Raw genomic sequence first — 27,888 nt, 5'->3', positions numbered from 1 at the left:
CCATTTTATCCATGAAAAATTCACAGATAAGGGACTTTAAATTATTCCTTCAATGCATGTGATATGGAGGATTAACACATAGTGAACCCACCAAGAGAGAAACGTTGGATAATGCAGATTAAGAGATAAAAAGAATTATTTGACTGTAAAATTTGAGTTAGAGATGAATTTTGAAACATGGAAATGATGTGGCACTGCGGTTTCTAGACCCTTCCCCAAAATTTCTTGTTGGATGGCTACTTGGGGGGGTCACTTCTCATAAATCCCATATAGCACATGGAGGCCCATCATCGACATACAGAGGATCCACATCAGCTTGATGAGTAGCCTCAGCTTGATTAGCATCCTCCTTCACAGCAGCTTGATGAAGAAATTCACAAGCTTGCAAGTGGCTTCCTATATTTCATTAATCGAGCCATGTGGACCTCTCTAATCATCATTGTTTCCAAGAAGAACAAGAAGATGCATGGTTGTGTAGATTACGGCCAGTTTAATGCAACCACTATGACCTATCCCTTCCCCATACCCTCCCTCGATTTTAGGTTGATTGTGTATGTCCTCCTCTAGTCCGGTTGCTGATGTATGTGTGTTAGGAGGGTTACTAAAGTGTTATATTGATACAATACCTGTAATATGAGTTTTTATTTATCTCAACAATCCTATTTGGGATGTCTATGCTTTATGTATCACTAGTTTTTGTATCAATACAATTGACATGTTATATGAGTTTTGATTTATCTCAAAGATTTCTTTACATAGAATCATTATTTCTCTTATTTGTAGTGCGTATAACATGTAGCATTAGTCTATGGTAGAAATATTGAATTCAAATCAAGAATCAAGGGTACCTTCTTACAAGGCTTTAAAGATAACATATGGAAAATCAATAAAATTAACAAAGATCAAGACCTTACCACTTGTAAAAACCATAAGCTTTCCATTATGAATAATTAATGTACAAAAGTTTCATATAGGATTACAAAAAAAATTTTGCATTACTGTTTTTTACAACTGAAGGAGGAATGTTACAACTCAAAGTATGTATACATCTTTAGAGCTAAACTAGTAGCATAGCTTCTCTAGTATGTTTCCCCAATAATAGAGAGTACAGCAGAGCTAGACTAGTAGCAAAGGTTCTCTAGTTGCTTCTTGAATAGCTCAAGAAGAGATAACGATGAGATGTTGGAGCAGAAGTTAAAGGAGAAAATGGTACAGGAGGAGCAAGTGCACGAGGAGAAGATAGAGGATCATTCAGGTTCATCACATGCTCCAGCTACATCAGAGTCCTCTTGAGGAGTGTCCAGGTATAGCAAAAGCTGAAGGTCTCCACCGCCGCTAGCAATAAAAATTGCATTCAGAACAAGATCCAGAAAAGCAGTAGCTTGCGAATGAGGTTCAGCCTTCTCTATGAGTTGGACTGTGGTAGATATCTACATTGTACACAATCACTAAGATCAGTGTGGCTGTTGGTCACTAAGTCATTGAGAAGTACTATACAGGTACAAAAATCATGCGAAATCCTATACATTGTTATTGAGAAGTAATGTAAACAGTCTCTCTAGTGATGCTTTTGCATTGAATTGTGCTCTCTCTCCTATGCAATAGCTGTTGTAATGTTTTGTTAGTAACAAATGAAGACAATGAATGAATCATGTAAATATAACAAATGAAAATAACAAAGAACCGATTTGAAAACATTCTATGCACCTTGTTGTTGTTGATAATGAACGAGAATTCTTTCAAAATACTGTCCTCTGTCTCCACATGAATGTCACGGCACAATTGGGCTAGCATACAACACTGTTCTATTGAGATTACACTTACAAAAATTTCCATCTTCATAGACCTTGATCTCCAATACTTTTTTTCAAGGCCAAACAAGTTAAGCTCTTGTCGATTGGAACTAATTTATCCCGTAATGAACTTACTGCGTTTGTATAGTAAAAAGAAAATATAAAATTATGGCTTGCAATCATATACTTAATGGTAACCATACTTGGCACCACCTCATAGTAGACCTTGTTCAATATTGATTTATCCCAACCATCATCCAAGAAGTTAAGGTTCTCTTCATTTCCAATTGCTTTGTAGGTGAGCATTGTTTTGCACAACTTGAATGGATACTTGTTAAACAGGCCAACAAAACAATGATTGGCATGTTTTACAATTCTTGTAGCAATGCCTTTACGTAAAGATAGTTGAACTTTTGCGAATAGCTTAGCCCTATATGCCTCTGTCACACTACTAGGGGGCACTGGCCAATCTATCGTATTCCATGGCAGGAAATCTTGTTTCCTCAACACACCGTGAGTGTTTGCTTTGTCCAACAATTCATAAAAATGGTCATAGAAGAAGATACACATCTGTGCTAATTGAGTTGCAAATCTACCTTGATATTGTAATTCTCCTATTGCTCCATGCAAGACATCCAAGAATCCCAAAATGCACTCCACCGGTTGCCATTCTTCATATGATGACGGATACAAATCTAAAAACCAAAACACATTTTAGTTTACGTAGAAAATAGCAATGTTTGAAATTACCATTCCGAAATTGAAAGGGTAAAAAGTCACAATTGGGCCTGTGCCGTGGAAGATAATATGGATAATCATGCCGCACAAGTTTATTGTGCATATGTAAATGCTCAACTAGTATTTCCTTAATACCCTTCTTACCATCTATTGTTTTGAAATCTTTGACCTTGCTTTTCCAAGAGGCTAGAAATATATTATTCGACGGTGTCCTATTGGCAAACTCTATAGATGATATGCATGTTGTAGGTCGCAAAGAAATAGCTCTCACCTCTATGTCTTGGTCTTCTGCATTATGAGTTACACACTGCTTTGGATTGGGATGCCTGTTGCCATGGATGATTCGTGAAAGATAACCAAACTTGCAAATGGGTGAAATGCAAGTGAGAGAACTAGGAGGAAAAGTAGGAATGCAAGCAACAAAGCCCGTTTAGGCAAGAAAGATGCCTTGGGGTGCCTATTGCCATGGATGGAAAGGTGTGAGTAGAAGAACTGGGGGGAAAGATAGGCCCAATCCTAGACTCAATAAAGCACATTTGAATCTTTGATTTGTACACGCGGGAAAACTTGTTTAGGAGGGAAATCATATTTGAGTCCGTGATATGACTCCTTGTAAGGTTTATACAATTGTACCTCCATAAAGTTTTGTCTCTTTCACTTATTATGTGAAACTATTTTGTATTTCCTCTATTTTCTGAATGTTACATTGGCCCTCTTGTGATTGGTGGAGAGGGATTTTTCATTTTGGCCAAAAGGCCCCAAAACGAGTTCCCTTTTTTCCTAATGTGTGCCGAGGGAAGGGATAAAAACTTCATTGAATGCATAGCATAATGATGCATTTCAAAAAATAAAAAATGGTACGGATTTCCAATGCTTGTATTTTAAAAAATATCACAAAATGATGCAAATTGAGTGGTTATTCATGCCACTTTTTGACATATCTATTGTGACTCCTTTATTGACTCATTTTATTTTAAAATTTGCTTAAAAGTACAGCTGTTCAGTTGTGGTCTATATTAATGGTAGAACATGCACTTCAAGTGTTTCGAAAAATTGTTGCTATCGTACTCCATGTGTAGTCTTTTAATGTTGTTAGAGTTTGGTTGGGCTAAAATCTTTGATCTTTAGGAGAAAATCCCATTAGAGATTGTACCTAAAAGCCATAATCCTTTCTTCACAATAGAAATTATTCATATATATATATATATATATATATATATATACACACACATATATATGGCTTATCATCACTTAATTCTATTTAGATGCTAAAACTAGATGAGTAGACCCATATCAAGTGTAAAGTCTCATACACCACGACATATGATTGAACAGAAAATGGCACGAAAGGGAAAAATCTAGTAACAAACAATTAGATGCATAAGGATGCCTCATGTAACTAATGTGATAATGCATGCATACCACTATCTGGGTAAAATTTTACTTATGTACTTGTATACTAGAGTAGCACTAACACAATGACATTCACATCAAAGCAAGCCACCATGAGCCGCACAAGCTTTTTTACAAGAGATAAAGGGATCGAGGCCATGCACATTGTCGTTTTTTTTTTTTGGCCACAGCACAAGAAGATGGTTCAAGGTCAACATTGTTTGGGACATTTTACTACATAGAATCCTTCCTTATTATAAGTTTTGGAAATAAATAATTCATGCTCTGATTTATTTACATGTTTTTCTAGCTCTTTGCAAAGTGACTTTAAAAGAGTGCTATTTCAAGGAGATACTTTAGTGATAAGTTTATATTTTTAGCTTTAGCATTGAATTAGAATGGAATTGTTCTAACAATGTTTCTTTTATTGTAGATGGCCAAAGTGTTTCCTCCATTGCAGTTGGCTAAGATGGTGGCCAACAACAAGACCCAATATCAAGCTAGACTCCATGTAAGCATGCTAACATTAATCTCATGTAAATTATATGTTTCATACTAATAGTGACAAAACTTGTAATTCCTTTACCATGCATGTGTAATCCTAAGCCTATTCCCTTTACTTTACATTTGTAAACAATAAATGATCTAATCATATATGGCTAGTGTTTAGGTAAACCTATTCCCTTTACCATGCATGTGTAAATCCTCAACCTATTCCTTTTACTTTGAATTTGTAAACAATAACTGATCTAATCATATATTGTTTCTATACCAGTCTAAGAACATACCTTTACTAGTGGAAGAAGAAAATACAACTTTGGAAGTAAACCTATTCCCTTTACCATGCATATGTAGATCATAACGATCTAATCATGTATTATTTCTATATCACTAGTCAAGGAAGAAAATATTATTTCGGCATCGGTAAACCTTGTTCCAAATGAAGAGCTTTGAAGATGAGACAATAAAATGCTAAACCTAGGATCAACTAATTCTATAACTTGCATACCAATGCTCAACCTGTTATTATACCGCCACCTTGTTGTCCTTTGTTTTCTTAGGCATTCTCCAACTTACTCCATGGTTAAATCTAGGCTTACCCATCTTGAAAGAAGTTTGGGTGTCGAGTCTTCAAATAAATTTATGCTAAAGGTGAAAGTGCCACTTTCATTTTGTTGAATGTTTGATGTTGGGCTTTTATGAGTATTGAGGGCCCATAATTGGTAGCAACATGTAGAGGTGTGACCAATTTTTAGGGCATGGATAGTGACCTAAGAGCTTGGGAAAAGTGGCATCGACTCATGAGGGCATGGTGGCTGATACCACTGAGGACATTGATGGTAAAGTCGTCGAAGAAATAGGGAATCGATGACTAGGGAGGAAATTGGTGAAGTTGGCAACCAACCGCCGGTGGACTAGAAGTTGATTTCATTGGTGTTGTTGATGACCATTATCAATTTTTGGTTATCAATTGATAGGGGGCAGATTTGACGATGCAGTCCGATTTTTTAAAAATTGTAATTGGTTTGATGAATAAAGTTCTCTATAAAGCTTGTGTAGACTAGCCGATTAACATGTAGTGTTCGACAAAACTATTCCGAGCATAGCAAGTGATAGCGGGTAGTTTCAGAGACAGAATTCAATCTCTTTGCGGTTACCCCCCCACAATTAAGGTAACTCACACTAATGTTAGCTTCACAATTAAAAATTCGACCAGGATGAAATCCTGACCGTCCATCTCTGGCCTCTTGTGGCCCTTCCCTACACCTTGACAGTCCAACGATTTTCCTAGAGTTTCCTTGAGGAAAGTCGTCCCACCTATTGCGCATGGTACGGTTGATGGTGACCCGGCTGCTGATTCCGACAAAGTTGTTTAGCAGATCGTGGGAATTTGGCACCAAGAATTTTTTGGAGATGGAAGGCATGGTAGCATCCCCATCGGGTACCAGCTCTTCGATCCTTCCATATCTTCCCCCGTTCTGCAAGTCAGATTCTGGTTCTTGGCAGTGGCCTCCCGGGCTTGGTTACGCTTTCAAGGGTCTCGTTCGTGGCCCTGAATTCAGCGAAGTTAGCGACGCTGAGGCGCTTTGCGATGCCATCAATGATTTCCGCGAGCAGAGCGGCCTCCCGCCTTTGGGTTTTGCCGCTTTGGAAGGCTTTACCTTGTTCTTTGACGACGTGAATCATCGCCCCTGTTTGCTCTGTGGTTTTTTTGGATGTCATTGCTCCAGGAAGCATTCTAGCACGTTCTGATTTCTGCACTTCCATTTTCATTTGACAATTGCATCGAAGGCACATTCACACGGTCTTTGAATTTTACTCCGCATGAATGCTAGTACATCTTAATGAACTCCATTTGTCTGTTCCAGCTCATTTCACGTGCAACTTCGAAGGAGTTCTTCGGCAGTGTATTGCCTCGTATGGCTGACCTTGTATTTCGTTTTCCGGATTTACTGAGCGACCACTTAAATGATTCCAATTATGGTTTGGATTCTGCTGCCAAGTGTTCAGCCAACTTACGTTTGCTAGTTCCTCAACAAGCAGGCATCGTGTATTTAAGTCAAGTAAGTTCTCTCTCCTGTTTTGGTTTCCACATCTTCGTTATAGCATTCTATTCTGCAAACCGTGGTGGCATTCAAATATCTTTGCTATGACACTTTACTCTATACACCTTGGCACTTATCCTTCTTGTAAGATAGCAGTTTAAACAATGATCTCAAAATCCAAAGCCTTTAACACGAGTAAGGTAGAGAAAGAAAGAAAGAAAGAAAGCTTATCAAAGTCTTTGGAAGACCAATGGGTCTATGAGACTGTGAGAAACTAGATACAAACAAGTTGAAAGGGTGGAGCTACTAAACCAACATCAACACCCATACTACATGCTACATAGCCATAAGAGCATCAACACCCATACTACACGCTAGATGCTACATAGCCATAAGAACATGAGTACAAAGTCATAACATAATGTCAATATGACCATCCCCATCACCACTATCATCATATATCATCAAAGTACAAACCCAACTTTAGCCCAATATCACGAAGGACCCAGTGCTTGGTGTGACAGTGGTAGAATAAAGTCAGAGATAGAGTACTGTCGGCTATCTGTGGGCGCTACTCGGTGTGGTCTTCTGGCAAAGGCTCTGCGTTGGACTAGGGCTATGGTGACCCGAGTCGGTCGCATCCCAACCCTTGAACATGGAAGGGATGTCTCCAAGTGTGATCTACGCGTTCTTGGGTATGTTGTGTCGTTGGCTCCGGGTCCTGCCTGTGTCAGAGGCCTACAGGGTGATAACATGTGTGGTCTGGCTGGAAAAACTATGTGACCATGCTCTGAGAAGGGTCTACTAGTGCGCCTTGTCCCTGTCTCTGTGATCTGAGTAAGCGCTCTGGATATCAAATGCCTCATGGATGAAGGCAACCAAACATCTCTGGTCTTGAAAGGCGTGGAAGTAGGAGAGTAGCCCGAAGCTGTCTCTGAAGAGACAATAAAAGCGGCCTTGAATCTCGCGGTATACTAGACCCCTGAAGATGAAATGCTCCTCTGACTGAATCTCTTGGAGCTCACACATATTGCATATGTGCCTCTCCCTAGGTACTCCCTCAACTCTTTCACTCTCAATGCGAAATCGTGTGAAGAATCTGGAATTGCCCAATAGAGATCCTATGGGAAAGGTGAATCTGAATATATCCAGGAGGATCAATAAAACCCTTGTCAGAAATACGTAGGCAGTGATTTCTGTGAGTTCACTTGTTTCCAATCAGGTCCGGAATGTGTGTAGCTTCAGGACGTCCTCGCGTGTGACCTGGTTAACCTTGTGACACCTAAGTGGGAGAAACGGCGCATCAAGGGGAGAAGTCTATCTGTAGCGGGAGATAGACTATCCTCACTCTCTCTCTTGCCCAATACTAATTGCAACTACAAGATGATGCACTTAATACACAAAGTGAGCTGTGGATGTGAGAGAATCAGAGAGAGAATGTAGTGGACCTCCGAAGAGGAAATAGATACATCTGAATAATGAATGCCCAAAGTGCTGAATACACCTGTATGGAGGGGCTGAAAACCCTCACTGCAAAACTAGAAGACTAGACTACCTAGAGGAGGTGAATCCTCACTAGATCCCTAAAGAGGCTGAGGCTACCCTGCTGGTCTGTTGCGGGGAGGCTTGACTCTGCTGCTTTGAAGGCTTGAAGGCCTGAGGAGTGGATGAAGAATGAGGGCCAAAGGCTGCCCTTTTATAGGCTGATAGGTCAGCCTGGCCGACTTGGTCAACGCCGACCGTTGACCTGGTTGGCTGGTCACCGTAGACCATTGACCGGTCGGACAAAAAGTCAACGATGACAAAAAGTCAATGCATTGACTTTTGACCAAAAAGTCAACTCTGCACTTTTTGACCTGCAATGACATGGTGCTGACTGCATGTTGATTGTGTGCTGATTGATGATTGCGCAAGGTTGCCCAAATGGTTGTACGGACGTCTACGTGGCCGTTGACTTGGTTGTGTGCGCTGGCACTAGCTAGCATGGCCACGGGCGTGTGGATGCTTGTGACACTATCCATGTAGAGCCCCAATCTCCTGTGCATGCATACCAGCATTATGGTCACCCTTAGTTGCTACGGCCATAGAGGAGTGTTATGCTCAAGTTGAGATAACATGACGTCGGAGGGATCAATGGAGATTTTCCTTTAGAGGATCAATTGTCGTATTGGCGCTTCATGTAAATGGTCAAAGGAATCAATGTCAAGGCCCTTGATGAGGGTGATATGGCACGGACTAGATGGGTCTAAGGCTATGGGTCTTAAATGCATTAAATGTGTAAATGTGCCTAGGGACAAATGAATTTAATGTACTCCCAAGATTTGGATAAAAGATGCATTTAAGAGATACCCTAGAATGATGATATGTGGTAGACTAGATCCATCGAGGGAATTGGGGCTTTGTGGATTAGCATACGATTTTTTGTTTCATCTTGTGAACATGCTGATACAGAGGTAGGTTGGGAGGTTATGAACGTGCCATCACTCTTGCTTTTCAAGAAAGAGGGTTTGAGCGTTTCATTTGGTATTAGAGTGCCGGTTGAGGATTGCTGGGTATTGGTATTTGTTGACAGAGCTTGTCTGTTGGAGTGGATGACGCGGATTAGGGCAATGAGACATTCTTGTAGCGGGTGAAGAATTACACGTCAAACTATGGCGGTGTTCCTGTGCAGGACACATGAGACGGAGGTCTATTTACAGGTTTTGCCCTCGGGATTAATTCAATCTTATGCTGAATGTTCCGCTCTAGAGGTAACCCATAAGATCAATAAGCAGTCAGAGAACTCCGCTGCTATTTGATAAGCCAACTTGGCCATCTCCCCATCTTGGGTAACATTAGTGCTAGCCAAAGGATCATCAATCGGCTCTACCAATGCTGTACAAAGAAACAAAAACTCTTCTTGAGTTTTAAGAACTTCCATTATGAAAACCAACGGTCCTTGAGGTATATCCTTTTCACCTCCTAAGAGATTCATCACAGCATTTATCTTGAACTGGTAAATGTGGATTCTTAAAAAAATGCCAAGCCTTACCCAGGGCTATGTTTGCATGAGCAAGCTTTGTCATTTCAAAATCAAGCTTCTCCGCAAGTCCTAAATTTGAAGTTCCAACTGTGTAACCCTTTGGTCCCATACTTCAGTTGAACTTCCGTCTGCCATCCTGACTATGTATGCATAGTCAGATGGGCTAGTCTTTAATTTGAGCTTCTTTACAAGCTTGGAGTTAATTACATTGTGCGTTAAGTCAAACAACACAATGACATCATGATTGGCTACTTACCCCTTCATCTTAATCAAATCGGTATCGTTAAAGGCTGTATATCGCATTGCTGTGGACTTTGATAGGATATTATTAGGTGCACTGTTTACTAGCTTAGCAACAGATACGCATAACAAAACAGGTACTGACCTCTGAGAAGATCTTACTAGCTAAATCTGCATCTGGTCTGCTTTGGATCTCCACGTCGCATTCTGAGATCACCATCTCAGCCATCCGACAATCCTTGTTTCATGGACAATCTTTCCACTGATGAGGCTAAAGGCATCAAAAACACAAACCTTCTTTCTTCGCTTTCTCTTTTTGCTTTGGGGTCAAAGAAGATTTTCACCAAGCTTGGGCTGCCATTGGTGCTACTTTTCTTCACTCCAATGGTGGTACTTGGTTTAGAAGGAGTCTCAATTGGCTTCGCTTGCTTGGCTTGGCCACTAGGCTGTGAGATACTCCCCATGCTTTGAAAACATGGAGACATTATTTGTATGGATCATAGTTTTATGTTGATGTTGATCATGATACTCTGAAACATTTCTGTAAACAACCTAACTTGAGAGACCGCCAAGCTAGGTGAGCAGAACTCATGCTGGAGTTTAATATGACGATTCGGTACCGAAGAGAGAAGGATAATAAAGTTGCTGATGTGTTGTCACACATTATGCATAATATGAGTTTCACGGTATTAGAGAGTGCTTTAATGGCCGAGATTAGAGAAACTCAAAAGGTGGATGAGTTCGTTTAGAGCCTTTGGCCTAAGGCTCATATGCTCAAACCCGGGGAATAGGGTGGCCTAGCATCCAGAAAAGGCCAAACTTATACAAGATATACCATAAGGGATGGTATGCTGAAAAGAAATGGCAAGGTAGTAGTACCTAATCAGAAGGATCTCAGGCAGAGAGTCATTTAACAGTGCCATGATAACAATGCCATGTTAGCCCATGTGTAGGACATCTAGGAGTCGAGAAGACGTATGATCTCGTGAAACGAGATTTTTTTTGGCCGAAAATGAAAAAACAATTCATGAATATGTGACACGTTTTTCGTGTCAAGTGAGTAAGGCAGGCAGTACTAAGTCCTAAGTATAACATAGTCATGTCCATGGTTGACTATATATCAATCTCAGCATCATCATCATCAATGGCAGCAAGATATCAGGATGGATGGGGCAATGGAGGCATGAATTCGGCAATAGAGTGCTATCGGCCACTCAGAGGTGCGGTCCTGGCACGTCTCCTGGTTGTAGCTCTGCATCTGACCAGGGCTATTGTGACTTGCGTCGGTCGGGCTCCGACTCGAAACAAGGAGGGGATGTCCCGAAGTGTGATCTGTGTTTCGACCCTCTATCTGAGCTATCGGGTCATAGGCTTCGGGTCACGGTCATGTCAAGGCCTCGTCTCGTGGGGGTCCATGTGATCTAGCTGAAAGAACTCCGTGATAGAGCTCTGAGAGGGATCAGCCGAGGAAGAAGTTTGCTCCTGTCTTCGTGCTCGGAGTATCCTCTTGCGGTGTCTAAGTGCCTCATGAATGAAACCTGCCAAACACCGCTGGTCCGGGTAGGAGAGGAAACGGGCCAAAATCCCATAGCTATCCCTGAAGAGGCAATGGAAACGCTCTCGGATCTCATAGTAAACAGGACACCTGAAGATGAAATGCTCCTCTGTCTCAACCTCCTGCATGTCACACAGTGTGCATATGCGCCTCTCCCTGGGTAGTTGCTCTGCTTTGTCGCTCTCGATGCGAAGTCTGTGTGAAGAGACCCGTAGCTGCCCAAGAGAGACCCTTAGCGAGGGGGGTAGGTGGATCTGCGTGTATCCTGGTGGGTCAATGAAACCCTTTGCTGTGATATGTAAGAAGTGATCTTTGTAGAAGCTAAGCTACACTGGGAGTTCACTCGGTCCCAACCAGGTCCGAAATGTGTGTAGCTGTAGTAGATCCTCACGAATAACCTGGTTGACCTCGTGTGATAGGAGGGGAGAGAACGGAGCATCCATGCTGTACTGGAAGGGAGGTAGTCTGTCCATGTGAAGCCCCAGTCGCTCAAACCATCTCTCTGTACGTGCATACCAATACCTCTGGTCCCCTCCTGTTGCAAGTGCCATAGAAGAGGATAGAGCTATGCATGGTAGCCTGCTACGTCCCGAGGTGTAATCCCCATATTCCCTAACTCGGTACAGGTACGTGATGACGTGAAATGCGGCATCTAGCTGTAAAGGGGGTGACCCAAACTCAGCCTGAATGATTTGATGAGAAACGGATGGCTTACCACGAATCATCCGTGATAACATGAGAACGTGTAGCCGCTCCACACGGGCCCACTTTGTATCCGGTGGGCTACATCAAGAGTATTAAGTGCTAAGAATGCAAAAAGCTAGTACAAAATAGTAGGAAAAAGAGCAATCAAGTACTGCTCAGAGCTAGAGCTCCAAGTACATGTGCAGGCTCCATATAACCTGGCTCCCTGATGGCCTTGTGATGTGATGCAAAGAGCTTAGGTATCTGTGTTTGTCGGGCTGTCTCCCGCAGTGGCAGGGGGCGCACTCTCCTGGATCTCTGTATCTGGTGGGCTACATCGAGAGTAATGCCTTGTCTCTAGCGGTCCCCTCGGAGGAAGGCTGAGATAGGTTGGACCTCAATCGTGCATGCTCTGGTCGCCCCACGTGTCATGTGTGGTCTCCGCGTCTCGTCCAGCCGTATCCTTGTGACAGATCTCACTGCTAATTCATAGTGCTCTCGTCTCCTCGAGCTCCTCCCCCTCGACCTCATCTGGCACTGGCTTGGATGTGTAAAAATCAGTGACGTGTGTTTGTGCTCGGTCTAGCTCCTTGTCCTGAGGCATCAACTGATCTCTGGCTTGCCGCACAAGGGAATCCCTATGTCTCCGCATCTCAATCAGGTAGAGCTCAATGCAAACCTAGTCGGGGAAATGTATCAGTCGTGTGAGTGGTCCGAACTGAGCCCCTCCTAAAAGAGACAATGGTTTTGTCCTCGGATCTCATAATAGGCCGCCTCAATCTGCAATTGGTGGGACGAGATTCGTATCTGTCTTATAGCCTGCTCCGATATCCTCAGAAAGTGGTCATGGTAGAACCGGGTCTTGGTGGGGAACTTTTGATTCCCGTCTAACTGTATGATACGGTTAATCTTAGCATGTGGAAGAAGCTCCGGTGGTGCATCCATGCTGTACTGAAAGGGGGGGAGCCTATCCATCTGGATACCGTGGCTATCAAACCATGTGGACACCCGTGCATACCATGCTGTATCAAAGCCTCTCTGTGCCAGTCATTGGGTAGAGTAGTTAGGTGAAAGATTGCGGTTGAAGTGTATGTCATGATAAAGTGGTATGAGTGATTGGTGGTGTGTGCGGTACTGCAAGACGGGGAGTAGAGAGGTATGTGTGGTCTGCTCTAGTGCAACAATGAAATCAGTGATACGGGAGGCGAAGGCAGGGGATCCCATGATGTTGTTGACTACACTAGATCCCCCCCCCATGTGGGAAACAGGTGAAAGTGAAAGCACCTGAGGAGGACCATTGTAGATCATGCATCCTCCCCAAATCCAACACTGCATGCTCATAAGATGTGACCGGGGTCTGCCAATCAGCTGAGACTTGTGACATACTTGTGTCATCCAAGTTAATGTCTGGCGCAAGATAGCATCATCTTTGAAATCAAGGAGTGGCACTTGATGCACCCTTGTCCTTGCGTTGAAGTCCCCAACAAGAATGACTTCTCCGCGGCTCGATAAGTCCACAATGTTTGGATATAATGCTGCATAAGGCGATGTCTCAGTCTCGTCTTGAATATCTTGAGCAAAGTGGGAAGTCTCAGGCGAAAAGCAGCACACTACATCGGATCTGGGTCTAGAGAAATCTGGAATGAATGTCTCTCATGTCTCTCCTTTCTACCAAGATCGCCCTGAAAAGGGATGACTTGTAAAGTACTGCTACTTCTCCTAAACCTCGTACCCCACCTGTATTCCTCATCTCACCTCTAAGTAGTCTCCCAGGTTTACGACTGACAACTGGTATTGGGCACTTTGGACTCTGATGTGTCTCTGTGTAAAAGACTATGTCTCGGCCTGTATAGGGCCCCAAGAAATTCCCTGGTTCTGACCATAAGGTACCATTACAGTTCCAAACTATGCAGGACAAGGTCTCAGTAACCTGAGTCTCATAGACCCCGCCCCCCCTAGGTGGGAGGGGGGGTAGGTACTCTACGAGGCCTTGTGAGGAGTCACCCATCTCATACCACCGCCCACTTTTCTTGCTTGTGGGCCAAGTCCCAGTGCTGCATCAGGGTATGCCTCCTCTCAACCTACAAAGATGTCAAATCCTCATCCATGGAGATTGACGGGTGGTCCCGTAGGATCGATCTACGATGTAATGCTGCTAGTTAAAGCTTGGGCATCATGGAATCGTATGATTAGGGGCTGCTCTCGGTTGGGGTCTCTCCCTACTCGCCAGGCCCTCTCAATCGTTTGCTCTACGACCCTTAAAGTGATGACGGTTACCTTTGCAGGCTCCCGTTTAGCCACATCCACCGATTGGACGTCTCCTCGATTACAGACTGCATGCTAGCAATCTGTGCAGGATCCTGTATACCCACATCCACCGATTGGATGTCTCCTCGATTACAGACTGCATGCTAGCAATCTGTGCCTCCACCACTCCTGGGCTGTATGTAAGGTGGTGATCTCCTTCTGAAGTTGTGAAATGTCTATGCATGATGGAGTTTATGGTTTTCAATCTTATGAGTGACTCTCGTGAGATTGAAACTGCACTATGTTGTGTTTTTAGAGGATGAGTTTGGGAATGTTCTCGGATTCATCTAGGTATATGCCTCTATTGTCTTCATATCTTTCTCTGATGTGTGCATATGCCTGACATCCTAGGAGTACATGCTGCTCATTTTTGCCTCCCCTGTGGGGCAAAATTTACATTTTCTTTCTTGTCTTGGGACCCTAGGTCTTGCCCACCTTCCCTTCTCCACCTCCAGATCATGTGAGCTGGTTCTCATTTTGCATATTAGATACCCTTTAAACATTGATATGTCTTCCCCAAGGCATTTTTGCATCCCATAGTTGTTCATTGGATTAATTTATTGTTTGTAGAACTGCATTTTTGCCCCTGGGTCTTGCCTTAATTTTTGTAGCATCCTCCGTGTCACTAACTCCCTAATCTTACATGCATCCTCCGGTATATCAGCACAACTGTTATACCCCATAATTCCATCCATTTCATCCCATCTCGGTGCCATCCAGTGGTTTGTGTAGCTTCCAATGCCTTGTGAGGTATCTTGCTGGCATCCATCTTCTCAACTTCATTGACGTAGTCCATGAATTGGCATAATGCCTCTTCTTTGAGAGATATCATACTGGATTTCAACCAGTAGGATGAGGTAGGGTGTCTGAGCCTTAACCCCCCATTGCGAGAAATCTTTTATGTCAAGCTTCTATGCTTTTCCAGTGAGTCTAGAGAGCCCAGGAGCCCATGCTGGACACCCATTAAGGATCACTGTCTATACAAGCATAGTGTATTCCCGACCCCATAGGTGTGCCTTCTTGCACTTATTTTGGAAGGTGTACAAAGCATTCAAACCCTCCAAGATTCTTCTTTCTACATATGTATTCCACTTGTAGTTGTCGGCAAATTCCAGCCCTAGATATTTATATGAGTTGATTTTTTCTAAAGGCTCCCCTTCAAAAGTGACATCAATCTGTTTATCGCGAATTTCAATCACCATGACTTTTGTCTTGGCTATGTTGGCCTCACATTCCTGCGTGTCTGTAGTAGTCCCCCATTGTATTGAAATGTGCTTGCATTTTCTGCTTGCTCTTTGCGAAGAAGACTACATCATCTGCGTAAATAAGCAATAGTAGGGCATACCCTGCCATTTTAGACACCTTCTTTTCTGTGTATTCTCATCCAATCTTCCAGATCATCGATAAAAAGACAAAAAGAGTTGGCGAGAGGGGACAACCTTGTTTAATATGCTACTGCTTATGACAGCTTTCCCTTTGGAGCATGACCCATCCACAGGTGGTTGTGCTATCTTGGCTAATACTTTGTCATATAGAGGGTATGTAAACACTTTGAGTTCGCGAGGGACTTGAAGTTTTCCAGTCATTCCTATAGTTTCTCACGTGGAACTGTTGTCAAAGGCTTTCTTCCAATCTACAAAGCAACAAGAGAGGGGACAACCTTGTTTTACACCTATGCTACTGCTTATGACAGCTTTCCCTTTGGAGCATGACCCATCCACAAGTGGTTATGCTATCTTGGCTAATACTTTGTCATACAGAGGGTATGTAAACTCTCTGAGTTCGTGAGGGACTTGAAGTTTTCCAGTCCTTCCTATAGTTTCTTGCGTGGAACTGTTGTCAAAGGCTTTCTTCCAATCTACAAAGCAACAAAATACTGCCTCTTTTTTATGCTTGGCTCCTTCCGTTGTAGCCATTATGGTGATCAAATGGTCCACTGCCAAGTGTTTGGGACTGAACCTACCTGGGATGGTGCCGTGACCCCTTGTGTCTCTGTCCATTTGCTGATTTTGCTCAAGAGTAGTGCCATATAGCTTGGCCATTTGGCTGCTCACCATGGTTGTGCGGTAGTTTTTTGCCATCATGCTGTCTCCTCCCTTGTGGATCGGTTGAATTCTACTGAGCTGCCATTCTGAGGAAAACCCTTCCTCTAGGGACATATTCATAAGCTTGGTGAGAATTTTCTTTGTCTTCTCTTCCCCCCACGCGAGCATATTGGCTACTAGCCCTTGTGTGTCTGTAGCCTTCGCATTTGCTAGCTTTTTCAGCCCCTTCCTTACATCTTCTTCCATTATAATGTTGTTTGCTGCTTTGATGGAAAGGTCATGATTTACTTTCTCTTTCCCCTCTCTCCACTTGTTTGTATGCTTGAGCTTTGTCCTCTTTCTCAGCTGTCTCTGCTGTTTTCTAGGCCCTTTTTGTATTTTTACATTCCTGGTCATACCAACAATTGCACGGATTTCCAATGCTCCTTCCCTTGCTTTTATCAAAGCATTTTTGGGCTATTATCTGAGAAAGAGGGGGCGTGGCTGACACTAACTCATGGATAACTTTAAAGAGTTATTAGCTTGTGTGTGTATGTGGTCTGTGAAGTATATTTTATGTAATGATTCACACCCAGTCTTGGGTGTTATATAAGTTTGTGGCAGATTGTAGTCGCTAGCTCTTGCTATGTGTGATGGAGCTGATGAATTCATTTTTTGTTTTGCTTTTACTTGATGAGTTTTGGGCTTGCTCTCTGTATTCACGTTGGTCACCTTCATTACAACCATGATAGTGGAAGTCCTCTCCAGCTTGTTACATATTTAGCAATATGTTTCAGGAAAGGTGGTCTGTGAAGTATATTTTATGTAATGATTCACACCCAGTCTTGGGTGTTATATAAGTTTGTGGCAGATTGTAGTCACTAGCTCTTGCTATGTGTGATGGAGCTGATGAATTCATTTTTTGTTTTGCTTTTACTTGATGAGTTTTGGGCTTGCTCTCTGTATTGACGTTGGTCACCTTCATTACAACCATGATAGTGGAAGTCCTCTCCAGCTTGTTACATATTTAGCAATATGTTTCAGGAAATGAGATATATATGTTTCAGGAAATGAGATATCTCAAGTTTTTTGTTTTCTCTGGCAGGGGAGGCGAGATTAAGACCACTGTGCCTATATGTATGGTTTATTTTCATTCACTCCCATGTTGTAAACTTTTCAGGAGCTAGTTGCAGCAATTCTAGCATGTGCATTTTTTTGCCTTTATCCATCAAAAGGCAGGGAAGAAGCTCAACTTCCATACTTCAACTTTGATAGACTTTTCAGGCGAGAGAACTCCTCCAATTCTTGATTCAAAAACTAGGGAATGATGGTTTTCTAAAGGATAAAGCACCGAAGGCAATTGTCCCAGACTAGCTGTTTAATATTGGTCTTATACGAGTGCAGTGGTATTCACAAATCTGCCCCACAACAAGAACAAAAAATTCTTTGTATCATTCGTTATTTCTTTCGTATACACAAGCACATGCCAGAAGGCATGGTCTCATATGAACGAAAAGTGCTTCCTCGGCAAAAAAGTTCCGGATCCTCTAGCCAAATTTTGGAACCTGATGAAAAGTATTGGAAGAGCTCCTTGCTTCGCCTTTGTCCAATACAGGTGTGCATCAAAACTATAGGCGCACACTTTTCTTTTCATGCAATTGCCATGCTGTTGATTGTGGAAGCAGTTCTTGTTGTTGTAGCATTGCCAAATGAACATGTCTCCAAAAATGATGATTTATTCCAGGTATTTACAAGTGGGAGTATTGAAGATCAAGAAATGAGTGCTTTGGAAGTAGATTTTGCAAATCGTTATCTAGGAGGTGGTGTGCTCTTTCATGGATGCGTACAGGTGCGAGTTCAAATTCTCTAAAGGTGCTTGTTTAAAAGTTTCTTGCAGGAACACATTGTTCCATTCCTTGAGCCATGGTATAAGGACATGGCATAAGGTTCTTTTGATCATGCCCTTGAAAGTCGTGGCACTTAGATTTAAGGCTTTTACTTGGCTATTAAGGGAGGCTTTTAAACATGTATTGCTATGAAAAACAGTATACATAGGATTTTATATTTAATGTGCACTAAATGGGGCTTTATAGGGTCCTTTGTGTGTGTGTGTTTGAGGGCCTTTGATCATATTGGTGGATGGAATGTCGTGGCTTCACATTTTGTGAGGTTTCAAACTTGTAATAATACGCTTAAATTTCTTTCTTTGATAAATTAAACTCTATCATACGAAAGCTTGTCAAATATGAACTTCTGCAAATGTATGCCGGGGAGCCGAAGTTGACTTGTTGTTTGATGTAATTAAAAAAAGAGGCTATAATTCAGGGATTGCATAAGGGGGCTATTCTCCCTTAATCGAATGTTCTTGGCTATCACTAAGTGTTGCAAACGAGTCTGCGAAAAAGAAACATATTCTATTTCTAGTGATACTGTTAGAAAACAAGAGGAAATGAATCACTCAAACCTCCACCCAAGATCTCTCCAACTCTTACACACACTCAACTCAGATAGATGATCATAGATGCAACAAACACTCTCTCAGAAATAAATATGGACGGAGAGAGAAAGAGAGTAAATTCATCCACCAGATGGTGAGCAGAAAAATAGCTCCAAGGGAGCAGTACAAAACACAGCAAAGTGCTGGAGAATATTGATGGACTCTCTCTCTCACCAACTGCTCCAGATCTGAGTGCTGAACACAGCCGTGGAGAGGGGCTTTCAGTCTTGCACTGGATGCTGGAATGAATGGAGGAGTAGGCCTTTTATAGGCACTGCCGAGGCCCCTTGAGTTGACCGATCAGCAGGGTCGGTACCCTGTCTGGTGGCCGACCACGTGGGCCCTAGCAAACCGACCAGGGTTGGCCCTGGTTGGGCCGACTTGGCCAGCCACAGGCCCTTATTTAAGGGCGCCCTGGGCAGCCAGTCAATGCTGCTCCTGGTGCCTCTGTGTGAGGCCTAGAGCCCCTTTATTCCTGCTGTTGTAGACTGCAACCTGCCCGTGTGCTGGTTGCCTATGATGCCGGCCTGAGTCTCTCTCTCTCCCCAGCCCTCCTACCTCTCACTGCCCCTTGTCCCCTCAAATTGGGGGCACACAGGTGGGCACAGTGAGTTTCTAACACCCCCCCTCAATGTCACAACTGTGGGCCAACCCCATTCAATTGATGAGGTGCTCTATCTGTTCTCGAGGAAGTGCCTTCGTGAAGAGGTCGGACAAGTTGTCGATGGTCGGGCAGTACATAAGCTCGATCACGTCGTCGATGATGAGCTCTCGAACAAAGTGGTAATGAACTTCGATGTGCTTGGTCTGCGCATGGTACACTGGATTCTTGGCAATGGCTATGCAACTCTGATTGTCACACATCAGCACTATTGCGTCCTCCTGACACACGTCCATGTCCTCTAGAATCCACCTCAACCACAGTGTCTCACAAGCTGCTGTACATGCGGCTCTGTACTCTGCCTCTGTAGATGAAAGGGCCATTGTGGGTTGCTTCTTACTCAGCCAAGAGATGGCACTAGATGCAAGTAAAAAACAATACCCTGTTGTTGATCTTCTGGTGTCAGCATCACCCGCCCAATCACTGTCACAGAACCCGCCTAGTTCGATGCCTTTGGTATAGGTGATCCAGTAGGTGCAAGTACCCTTTAGATACCTCAGCACCCATAAACCTGCATCCCAATGACTCTTCCTGGGAGAAGCAGAGAACTGGCATAATAGCCCAACTGCATAACAAATATCAGGTCGAGTATTGGTAAGGTAAAGCAAACTTTCTACCAATCGTCGGTACAAAGGAGTATCGACCGGCTGAGATGTGTCGTGAACACTTAGCTTGAGCCCGACCTCCATGGGAGTTACTGCAGTCCTGCAATCATCCATCTGAAATGTCTTCAGAAGTTCTCTGCAATATTTCTCCTGTGAAATGAAGATCCTATCTTTGGCGTGCTTTACTTCTATCCCAAGGAAGTAGTGTAATAACCCAAGGTCAGTCATCTCAAACTCAGACATGAGTAGCTCCTTGACCTGAGAAATCTTCTCGACATGGTCACCTGTCAAGATAAGATCATCAACATAGAGGATGAGTACCAATCACAACCCCTTCTCAATGAACAAGTAGAGGTTTGCCTCAGAAGGGCTCCGACTTAGTCCTATCTTCTGAAAGAATACATCAATCCTTTGGTACCAAGCTCTGGGGGCCTGTTTCAGCCCGTATAGCGCCTTCTTCAACCTGCAGACCTTTAATGGGGACCCTGGATCTTGAAAGCCTGGTGGCTGCTCTACGTATACCTCCTCCTCCAGGGTTCCATTAAGGAATGCGGACTTCACGTCCATTTGAAAAATAGGCCACTGGAATTGGGCAGCAAGGGCAATCACTGTCCAAGTAGTAACCATGCGAGCTGTGGGAGCAAAAGTTTCATCAAAATCCATGCCTTCAGTTTGAGCAAAACGTTTGACCACTAACCTTGCTTTATACTTATCCAAGCTGCCGTCTGATTTGTATTTAAGTTTGTATACCCACTTAGTGCTGATGACTTTCCGTCGCGGGAGCCTAGCCACTAAGTCCCAGGTATTGTTCTTCAGAATAGCATCCATCTTAGCATCCATCTCTGCTTGCATGGCAGCGTGCCATTTTGGATGGACCTTCGCCTCCTCGAAGGTCCTTGGCTCTTCAAGCTGAGCCACTAACGCAAAATTCACGGGTGGGGTCTTCTGAAGACTTTGGGACCATCGCAATCCGGAAGTGCTACTCTCAGGTATTTCGGTGACCCGAGAGTCTTCCAATGTCCGTAGGTACCGTTGTCTTCTGCTTCTCAGTGGGAGGAGGAACTGGAACTGCTTCTCGAACATCCTGCTCTTCCTCAGTATCTTGTGGAACATCAGCTTCCGATTTCGCCACCTCTTGGGTGGTCAACCTGCGGCGGGGTGGGTTCGGGGGTTGAACAATCTCCTCCTCCTCAATCTGAGGCTCCTTCCGGGGTTCATGTTCCTTTTCCTCGAAGACAACATCCCGACTGATAAGGATCTGCTTCTTTACTGGGTCGAAGAGTCGATAGGCCTTGGATTCTTCGCTATACCCAACAAAGATACATTTTCTGCCCCGGGAATCAAGCTTGGTCCTGTCTTCCTTGTGCACATGCACCCATGCGCTAGAACCGAAAATGCGAAGATGAGTGATAGAGGGCTTCTTACTATAAAATGCCTCATATGGAGTCTTGTCCTTGACGGCCTTCGTCTTGGTCCTGTTGAGAATGTGTACGGCTGTATTGATAGCTTCACTCCAATAGGCTTTAGAAAGGTTCCTACCTCGGAGCATAGCAAGCCCTGTCTCCGTGGTAGGTTTCCTCTTGGCTACCCCGTTTTGCTAAGAAGTATGTGCTGTGGTGAGTTGTCGCTTGATCCCATGCTTGCGACAAAATGTGTTGAACTCATTTGAGGTGAATTCTCCCCCCTTGTCTGTACGGAACGTCTTGACATCCTCCCCTGTCTCCTTTTCAACTTTGGCCTTCCAGTCCTTGAACTTCTCGAAAGCCTGTGACTTTTTTGGCCAAGCAATACACCCAGGTCATTCTACTGAAATCATCCACAAAGAGAAGTGAGTACCTGGATCCTGCGCACGATGCTATAGACATTGGGCCACAAATGTCGGCATGAACCAACTCAAGAGGTTTGCTGGCCTGAAACGAGGCCTCTTGTGGGAACTTGTCCCTGTGCTACTTGCCTTCTAGACAAGCCCTACAGACACCATCCTTGCCTGTAATTGGTGGAAGTCCATCCACCATCTTCGACTTTGACATTTCAGCCAAGGTTCCATAGCTGACGTGACCGAAGCGCTCATGCCAAAGTTTGGACTTTCCGTTGTCTTCATGAACCAACATTGCATTGAGGCGGTACAGTCCATTCTCTACAACTCCTTGAGCCACCATCTGTCCATTTGCTTTGGATGTCACGGTGACCTCGCCATCTTGAAAGAGAACTGCCATGTTGTTTTTGTCCATTTGACTTACAGACAGTAAGTTCTTGCAAAGGTTGGGTACATAAAGTACTCCAGAGATATCCTTCTCCTCACCCGCCGTTGTAATGAAAGGAATGCTACCGATGCCCTTCATAGGACACGTCCTGTTAGAAACTCACTGTACCCATCTGTGAGCCCCCGATTTGAGGGGACAAGGGGCAGTGAGAGGTAGGAGGGCTGGGAAAGAGAGAGACCCAGGCTGACATCATAGGCAACCAGCACACGGGCTGGTTGCTGCCTGCAACAGCAGAGAAATAGGGGGGGGCCTTGTGCCTCCCTTGGAGGCGTCTACAGCCCCATGGACTGGCCGCACAGGGCACCCTTTTATAGGGGCCTGTGGCAGGCCCAGTCGGCCCAACCAGGGCCACCGACCAGGGCCAACCCTGGTCAGATTTCCAGGGCAATCTGGTCGGCCACCAGACAGGGTACTGACCCTGCTGGTCGGTCAACCTAAAGGGCCTGGGCAGTGCCTATAAAAGGCCCACTCCTTCAGTCATTCCAGCATCCAGTGCAGGACAGAAAGCCTCCTTCCTAGGCTGTGCTGTGCACTCAGAGCTGGTTCAGTTTGACAGAGAGAGTTCCATCAGTTTTCCTCAGCACTTTGCTGAGTTTTGTATTGCTCCCTTGGAGCCAGTTTCTGCCCACCTTCCGGTGGATGAATATACTCTTTCTCTCTCTCCGTTTAAGTTATCTCTGAGTGAGTGTTTATTGCATCTGTGATCAGTTATCTGAGTTGAGTGTAGAGAAGAGTGGGAGAGATCTTGGGTGGAGGTTTGAGTGATTCATTCCCTCCTATTCTCCAACATGGTATCAGAGCCATAGGCTCTCAACTCTTCTTGATCAAAGCACTCTCTGAAGGAAGGAGTCCCTTGGGAGTAAGGCGATTCTGTTTTCAGCTCAGGCTAGCATGGGAGGTCAGTACATCTTTTTTTTTTGCTTCAGTTTTTTTTTTCAGTTTGCTATTCATCAAGATGGATCAGCGTTCAGAAGCCTCTACACCCATTGCTCGTCCTTCCTCCTTCTCCAGTCATCTTCCTTCTTCATTTATTCCCAATTTTGGTGAAGCTGGAAAGCTTGATGGCACGAACTATCCAATTTGGATAGTCAAGATCCGAAGCCATTTGTTGGCACGGAAGCTGTGGAAGATTGTGATTGGGACCGAGGAGAAGCCGGAGGACATTGTGGACAAAAGAGGTGAAGTTCTAGTTGAAGCAGATGCGGATGAACTCTGTGCATGGGAGGAGAGGGATGCTCAAGCCTTAGGACTTGGTTCAAAACCATGGAAAGTACATACGCGGATTCCAAAGTTTCTGTCGGGGATAGCCGGACGTGTCTTGTGAAGGGTATCGGTAGCATTCCTTTCATTACAACGGCGGGTGAGGAGAATGATATCTCTGGAGTACTTTATGTACCCAACCTTTGCAAGAATTTACTGTCTGTAAGTCAGATGGACAAAAACAACATGGCAGTTCTCTTTCAAGATGGCAAGGTCACCGTGACATCCAAAGCAAATGGACAGATGGTAGCTCAAGGCATTGAAGAGATTGGACTGTACCGTCTCAGTGCAATGTTGGTTCATGAAGACAATGGAAAGTCCAAACTTTGGCATGAGTGCTTCGGTCATGTCAGCTATGGAATCTTGGCTGAAATGTCAAAGTTGAAGATGGTGGATGGACTTTTACCAGTTACAGGCAAGGATGATGTCTGTAGGTATTTGAAGCAGATGCGGATGAACTCAGTGCATGGGAGGAGAGGGATGCTCAAGCCTTAGCAATGCTAATTGGCACGATAGCAGATGTTGTGATTCCTCATATCCAGTTGGCAGAGACGTCTTCAGAGGCGTGGGCCATACTGAAGGAGCTGTATGAAACTGATAATACAGCCCGTATCATTACTCTTCAGCATCAGCTTTATAATCTTGATATGAATGAGGGTGATAGTGTGCATGACCATCTGACAAAGGTGAAAGTCGTGCGGGACTAGCTCGCAGCGGCTGGTTAGAAGGTGGACTCGAGTCAATTGGCGTTGCTCACACTCCACAAGTTGCCACGGAGTTTCAAAAGTTTTGTGACTACGGTCACTGCAGGTCAACGGACTAAGCCAATCACCTTTGAGGAGCTTGGCCCACTCTTGGTTTAGGAGGAGGCTCGAGGTACCCTGTCTGGTGGCCGACCACATGGGCCCTAGAAAACTGACCAGGGTTGGCCCTAGTTGGGCCGACTTGGCCAGCCACATGCCCTTATTTAAGGGTGTCCTGGGCAGCCAGTCAATGCTGTTCTTGGTGCCTCTGTGTGAGGCCTAGAGCCCCTTTATTTCTACCGTTACAGACTGCAACCAGCCCGTGTCCTGGTTGCCTATGATGCCGGCCTGAGTCTCTCTCTCTCCCCAGCCCTCCTACCTCTCACTGCCCCTTGTCCCCTCAAATCGAGGGCTCACATGTGGGTACAGTGAGTTTCTAACAGAGACCAACATATCAGACATAGGGGCTAACAAGGTTAGTTGGTGCCAAATCATAAAAAAGGAAGCCAAGGTTCCATTGAGATTTTGAGATTTCAAAAAGCTAACCCTTGGTCGGGGGGTCCTAAAAGTGTGCTTGGAAGCACTGCCTCTCTAGTCGGGCAGCAGGGATCTAATGAGGATTTACCTCCTCTAAGTAGTCTAGTCTTTCCAGTTTTGCAGTGAGGGTTTCAGCCCCTTCATAGAGTTGTATTCAGCCCATTGGGCATTCATTATTCACTTGTATCTATTTCCTCTTTGGAAGTCCACTACATTCTCTATCTCTCACTCTCGCTCTGATTCTATCCCTTTGATTGTCTCGCTCACATCCACGGCATCACTTTGTGTATTGAGCGCATTATCTTGCAGGTGCAGTTAGTATTGAGCAGGAGAGAGAGTGAGAACTATGTCGACGTCAATGTCAATGAAGCACTGCTTGGGATGTGTTGTGAAGGTCATAACCTTCGTTTTCCCAAGGAGAGATGATATGATTGGATTATAGTTTGTGTGAGAGCCTTCAAGATCTATGGGAATGGTGTGGAACATCTGGGTTGCGCGCTGCAGCCTAGTGATGGGTGAGGACCGTGTTCGACCCGTGGCCTCTTTTATCCCATCTGGCAGGATACCATCTACACCCCTCAAGCCACTTGGGTGGGAGAGCGATCGCCGAAAGGTGGGAGCGCTTCCTTTGTTATGGTAGTAGTGAGCACTAAGGATTCAACTATAGAGTTGAGAGCGTGTTTTCACTTTTTAAGTCATGTTTGGATGCAAAGTTTAGAAGGCCTGCCTCATCTGCATACGTGTGTGAAAGATCAGGATAATCAGGAAAAGATTGATGCTCTTTTTGCAATTAACGGAAAAGAATATGCAGGATGCTTTGGCTAAGCAAAAGCAATATTTAAAGAGTTTAAAAAAGGGGATTTGCTCATTTGTGGCTCCACAAGAATCACCAACAGCAGGCTGGTCCACAGTTTTAATGGTACCTAAAGGATTATTAGGAGAGTTGGGGACCACTTAAAAAAGTACATGGTGTGTCTCATGAATCATGTTTCGGTACTGAAGTTGCTGGTGGTTAGGATATGCAAGTCCTTTCTGAGCTGCCACCTATGGATGAGGAGGGTCACAACCTTATATTCCGGAGCGGATCATGGGCTTTAGTAACAAGGGCTACTTAGAAAATCTCATCAAATGGAAGGGCCTGTTTGAAGATGAGAAATCATGGCAGCGATACATTATTGTTAGGAATACCTCCACCTCTTGGTAGATTGATGGGCACCATTTGGAGGGCCTATTTGAAGATGAGCAGCCAGGGATTATTGTGTAAGAGTACCGCCAGCCTGGATGCTCTTAATGGAGCAGCTACGATCTGTAATTTTGATTTAAAAAAAGAAGGGATGGCTGTAGTGAAGGAGAAAATCAAACTAAGTTAGTGGATTCTTATCTTGTCAATTCTCTGGTCCACCTTTTCAACCTTGACTTCTCTTTCTCTCTCTCTCTCTTTCTCTCCCTCTCTACCTTCTCTAGGAAGTGGAGCATCACTAGGAAATGAGGCATAGGATGAGTCATGTCCATGCCTTGACTGTAAAACCATGATACTAGGAAGTGAGATACACAAGGCGGGGGCTAAGAGAAATGGGGCTCTACTCTATTGGGGCCTGCATGGTGTTAGGGGAACTTAGATAGAGAAGGAAGACTCCTCTCCTACAGATGGTAACCTCCTAGATGTGGTCACCTTTCACTGCTAACTTGCCTAGATCCAATCATGCACTTGACTCCTTGTGGGAATGAGGCCAACATTCCTACCCACCATTGCTCTGTATTGAAGTGGTTGGACTGCATTCTTGACCTACTAATTTTCTGGTGGGACGAGATGAACCTTAACAGCTTGGGGAGTCAAGGGTGGTGCCATATGGGCCCCTCTTGCTATAGGGCCTTCCCAATTAATAAGGAAACCATCTTCCTACTAAAGGAGGGGAAAAAGATTAGAGAGATTTGGGGTTGCTCTGGTATGGGAGAGACTTGGGGTGTATTGGGGTAGATAAGGAAACCACCTTCCTACTAAAGGAGGAAAAAAAGTTGAGGACAAGATAGAGAGATTTGAGGTTGCTCTGGTATGGGAGAGACTAGGGGTGTATCGGGGTAGATAAGGAACAGAAACAGTTCAAATCAGAAAGGGGGCCCTTGATAAATGAAGGGGAGGGATGCTTTGGAGTATTGATGACAGAGAGGGGATTTGTTTCATGAGGCAAAAATAAACAAGGCTGATGGTTTTGGGGGGCGGTCGGTTGGAAAGGAAAGAGTCATGGAGGGAACTAAGGAAGGGACAGATGCAACCTAGAAGGGAGGGAGCTTACAAAGAGGAAGAGAAATGGAAGAGAAGTGTATACGTGGATAGTGCAGGGTGTATGTGATATATCGCAAAGACAGAGAATGACAAGAAGGGAGCTGGCAGATTGTTCTGGGAGGAGAGCTAAAGTAGGGGGAATGTAAAGCGAGGTGGGTATGGCAGGCTGGCAAGTGATAACATACTCGGTGGTAGAGGGCACTGTGGCAAGTAGCTTTTGCAGTTCCTCGATAGCAGCATCAACGAAGTTGATGCCCTGTGTTTCCTCTAATTATGGTCATGAAGACAATGTGGTTATGATTGTCAGCAGATTTCTTGTTTCTTCTATTATGAATATAGGTTTTCCTGAGGTAAATGGAAAGTTATCGGTTGTCCATCTTGATTTAGATTCAGGACTCTATCTGTATGCTGGCATGGTCGTGGTACATGCATCTAGTACTATAAGTAGTATGTTTTACATCATGCATACTGATCTGAAGTGCTTCATGCAGGAAGAGATCCGTTTTGTGATTTGCCCCGAGTTGATAGCTGGTATGCTGTTTATGCCTGCAATGCATAAGAATGAGGCTATTGAGATCACGGGTGCAGAGCGCTTTAGTTGTTATGAGGGGTATGACCTCAATCTACTTTATTTTCCAATATCTCAATTTGTAATGTCCTATTTCAATGTTTTTATAATTGGTTATTGTGTAAGTGCCACAGAGAGCATATTTATGGATCCAGCATTTGGATAGAT

General features: G+C 44.2%; 1 protein-coding gene across 6 annotated transcripts in view; it reads left to right on the top strand.

Moving 5' to 3' along the window:
* The first annotated feature begins 5,690 nt into the window (after positions 1-5,690).
* The window catches only part of LOC147905340 (poly(ADP-ribose) glycohydrolase 1-like), a 56,632-nt gene continuing 34,434 nt past the window's right edge, over positions 5,691-27,888 (top strand). For 2 of the 6 annotated variants that reach the window (XM_087379564.1, XM_087379579.1), the window contains exons 1-6: positions 5,691-6,101; positions 6,293-6,487; positions 17,482-17,585; positions 17,706-17,916; positions 18,046-18,150; positions 27,644-27,762. In XM_087379564.1, the coding sequence (XP_087235690.1) occupies positions 5,751-6,101; positions 6,293-6,487; positions 17,482-17,585; positions 17,706-17,916; positions 18,046-18,150; positions 27,644-27,762 (1,085 nt within the window). In that variant the 5' untranslated portion in view covers positions 5,691-5,750. Of the gene's footprint in view, positions 6,127-6,292; positions 6,488-17,481; positions 17,586-17,705; positions 17,917-18,045; positions 18,151-27,643; positions 27,763-27,888 lie in introns of all 6 variants that reach the window. The other 4 variants (XM_087379538.1, XM_087379571.1, XM_087379547.1 and 1 more) reach the window with 4 other exon arrangements.

Source organism: Dipteris shenzhenensis, chromosome 1 (genome assembly GCF_047967505.1).
Source record: "Dipteris shenzhenensis isolate YYH24624 ecotype China chromosome 1, Dip_SZ_1.0, whole genome shotgun sequence".
Classification (NCBI taxonomy): domain Eukaryota; kingdom Viridiplantae; phylum Streptophyta; class Polypodiopsida; order Gleicheniales; family Dipteridaceae; genus Dipteris; species Dipteris shenzhenensis.
Note: the sequence above shows the minus strand (reverse complement) of the source record. Positions and strands in the feature narration are given on the sequence as shown.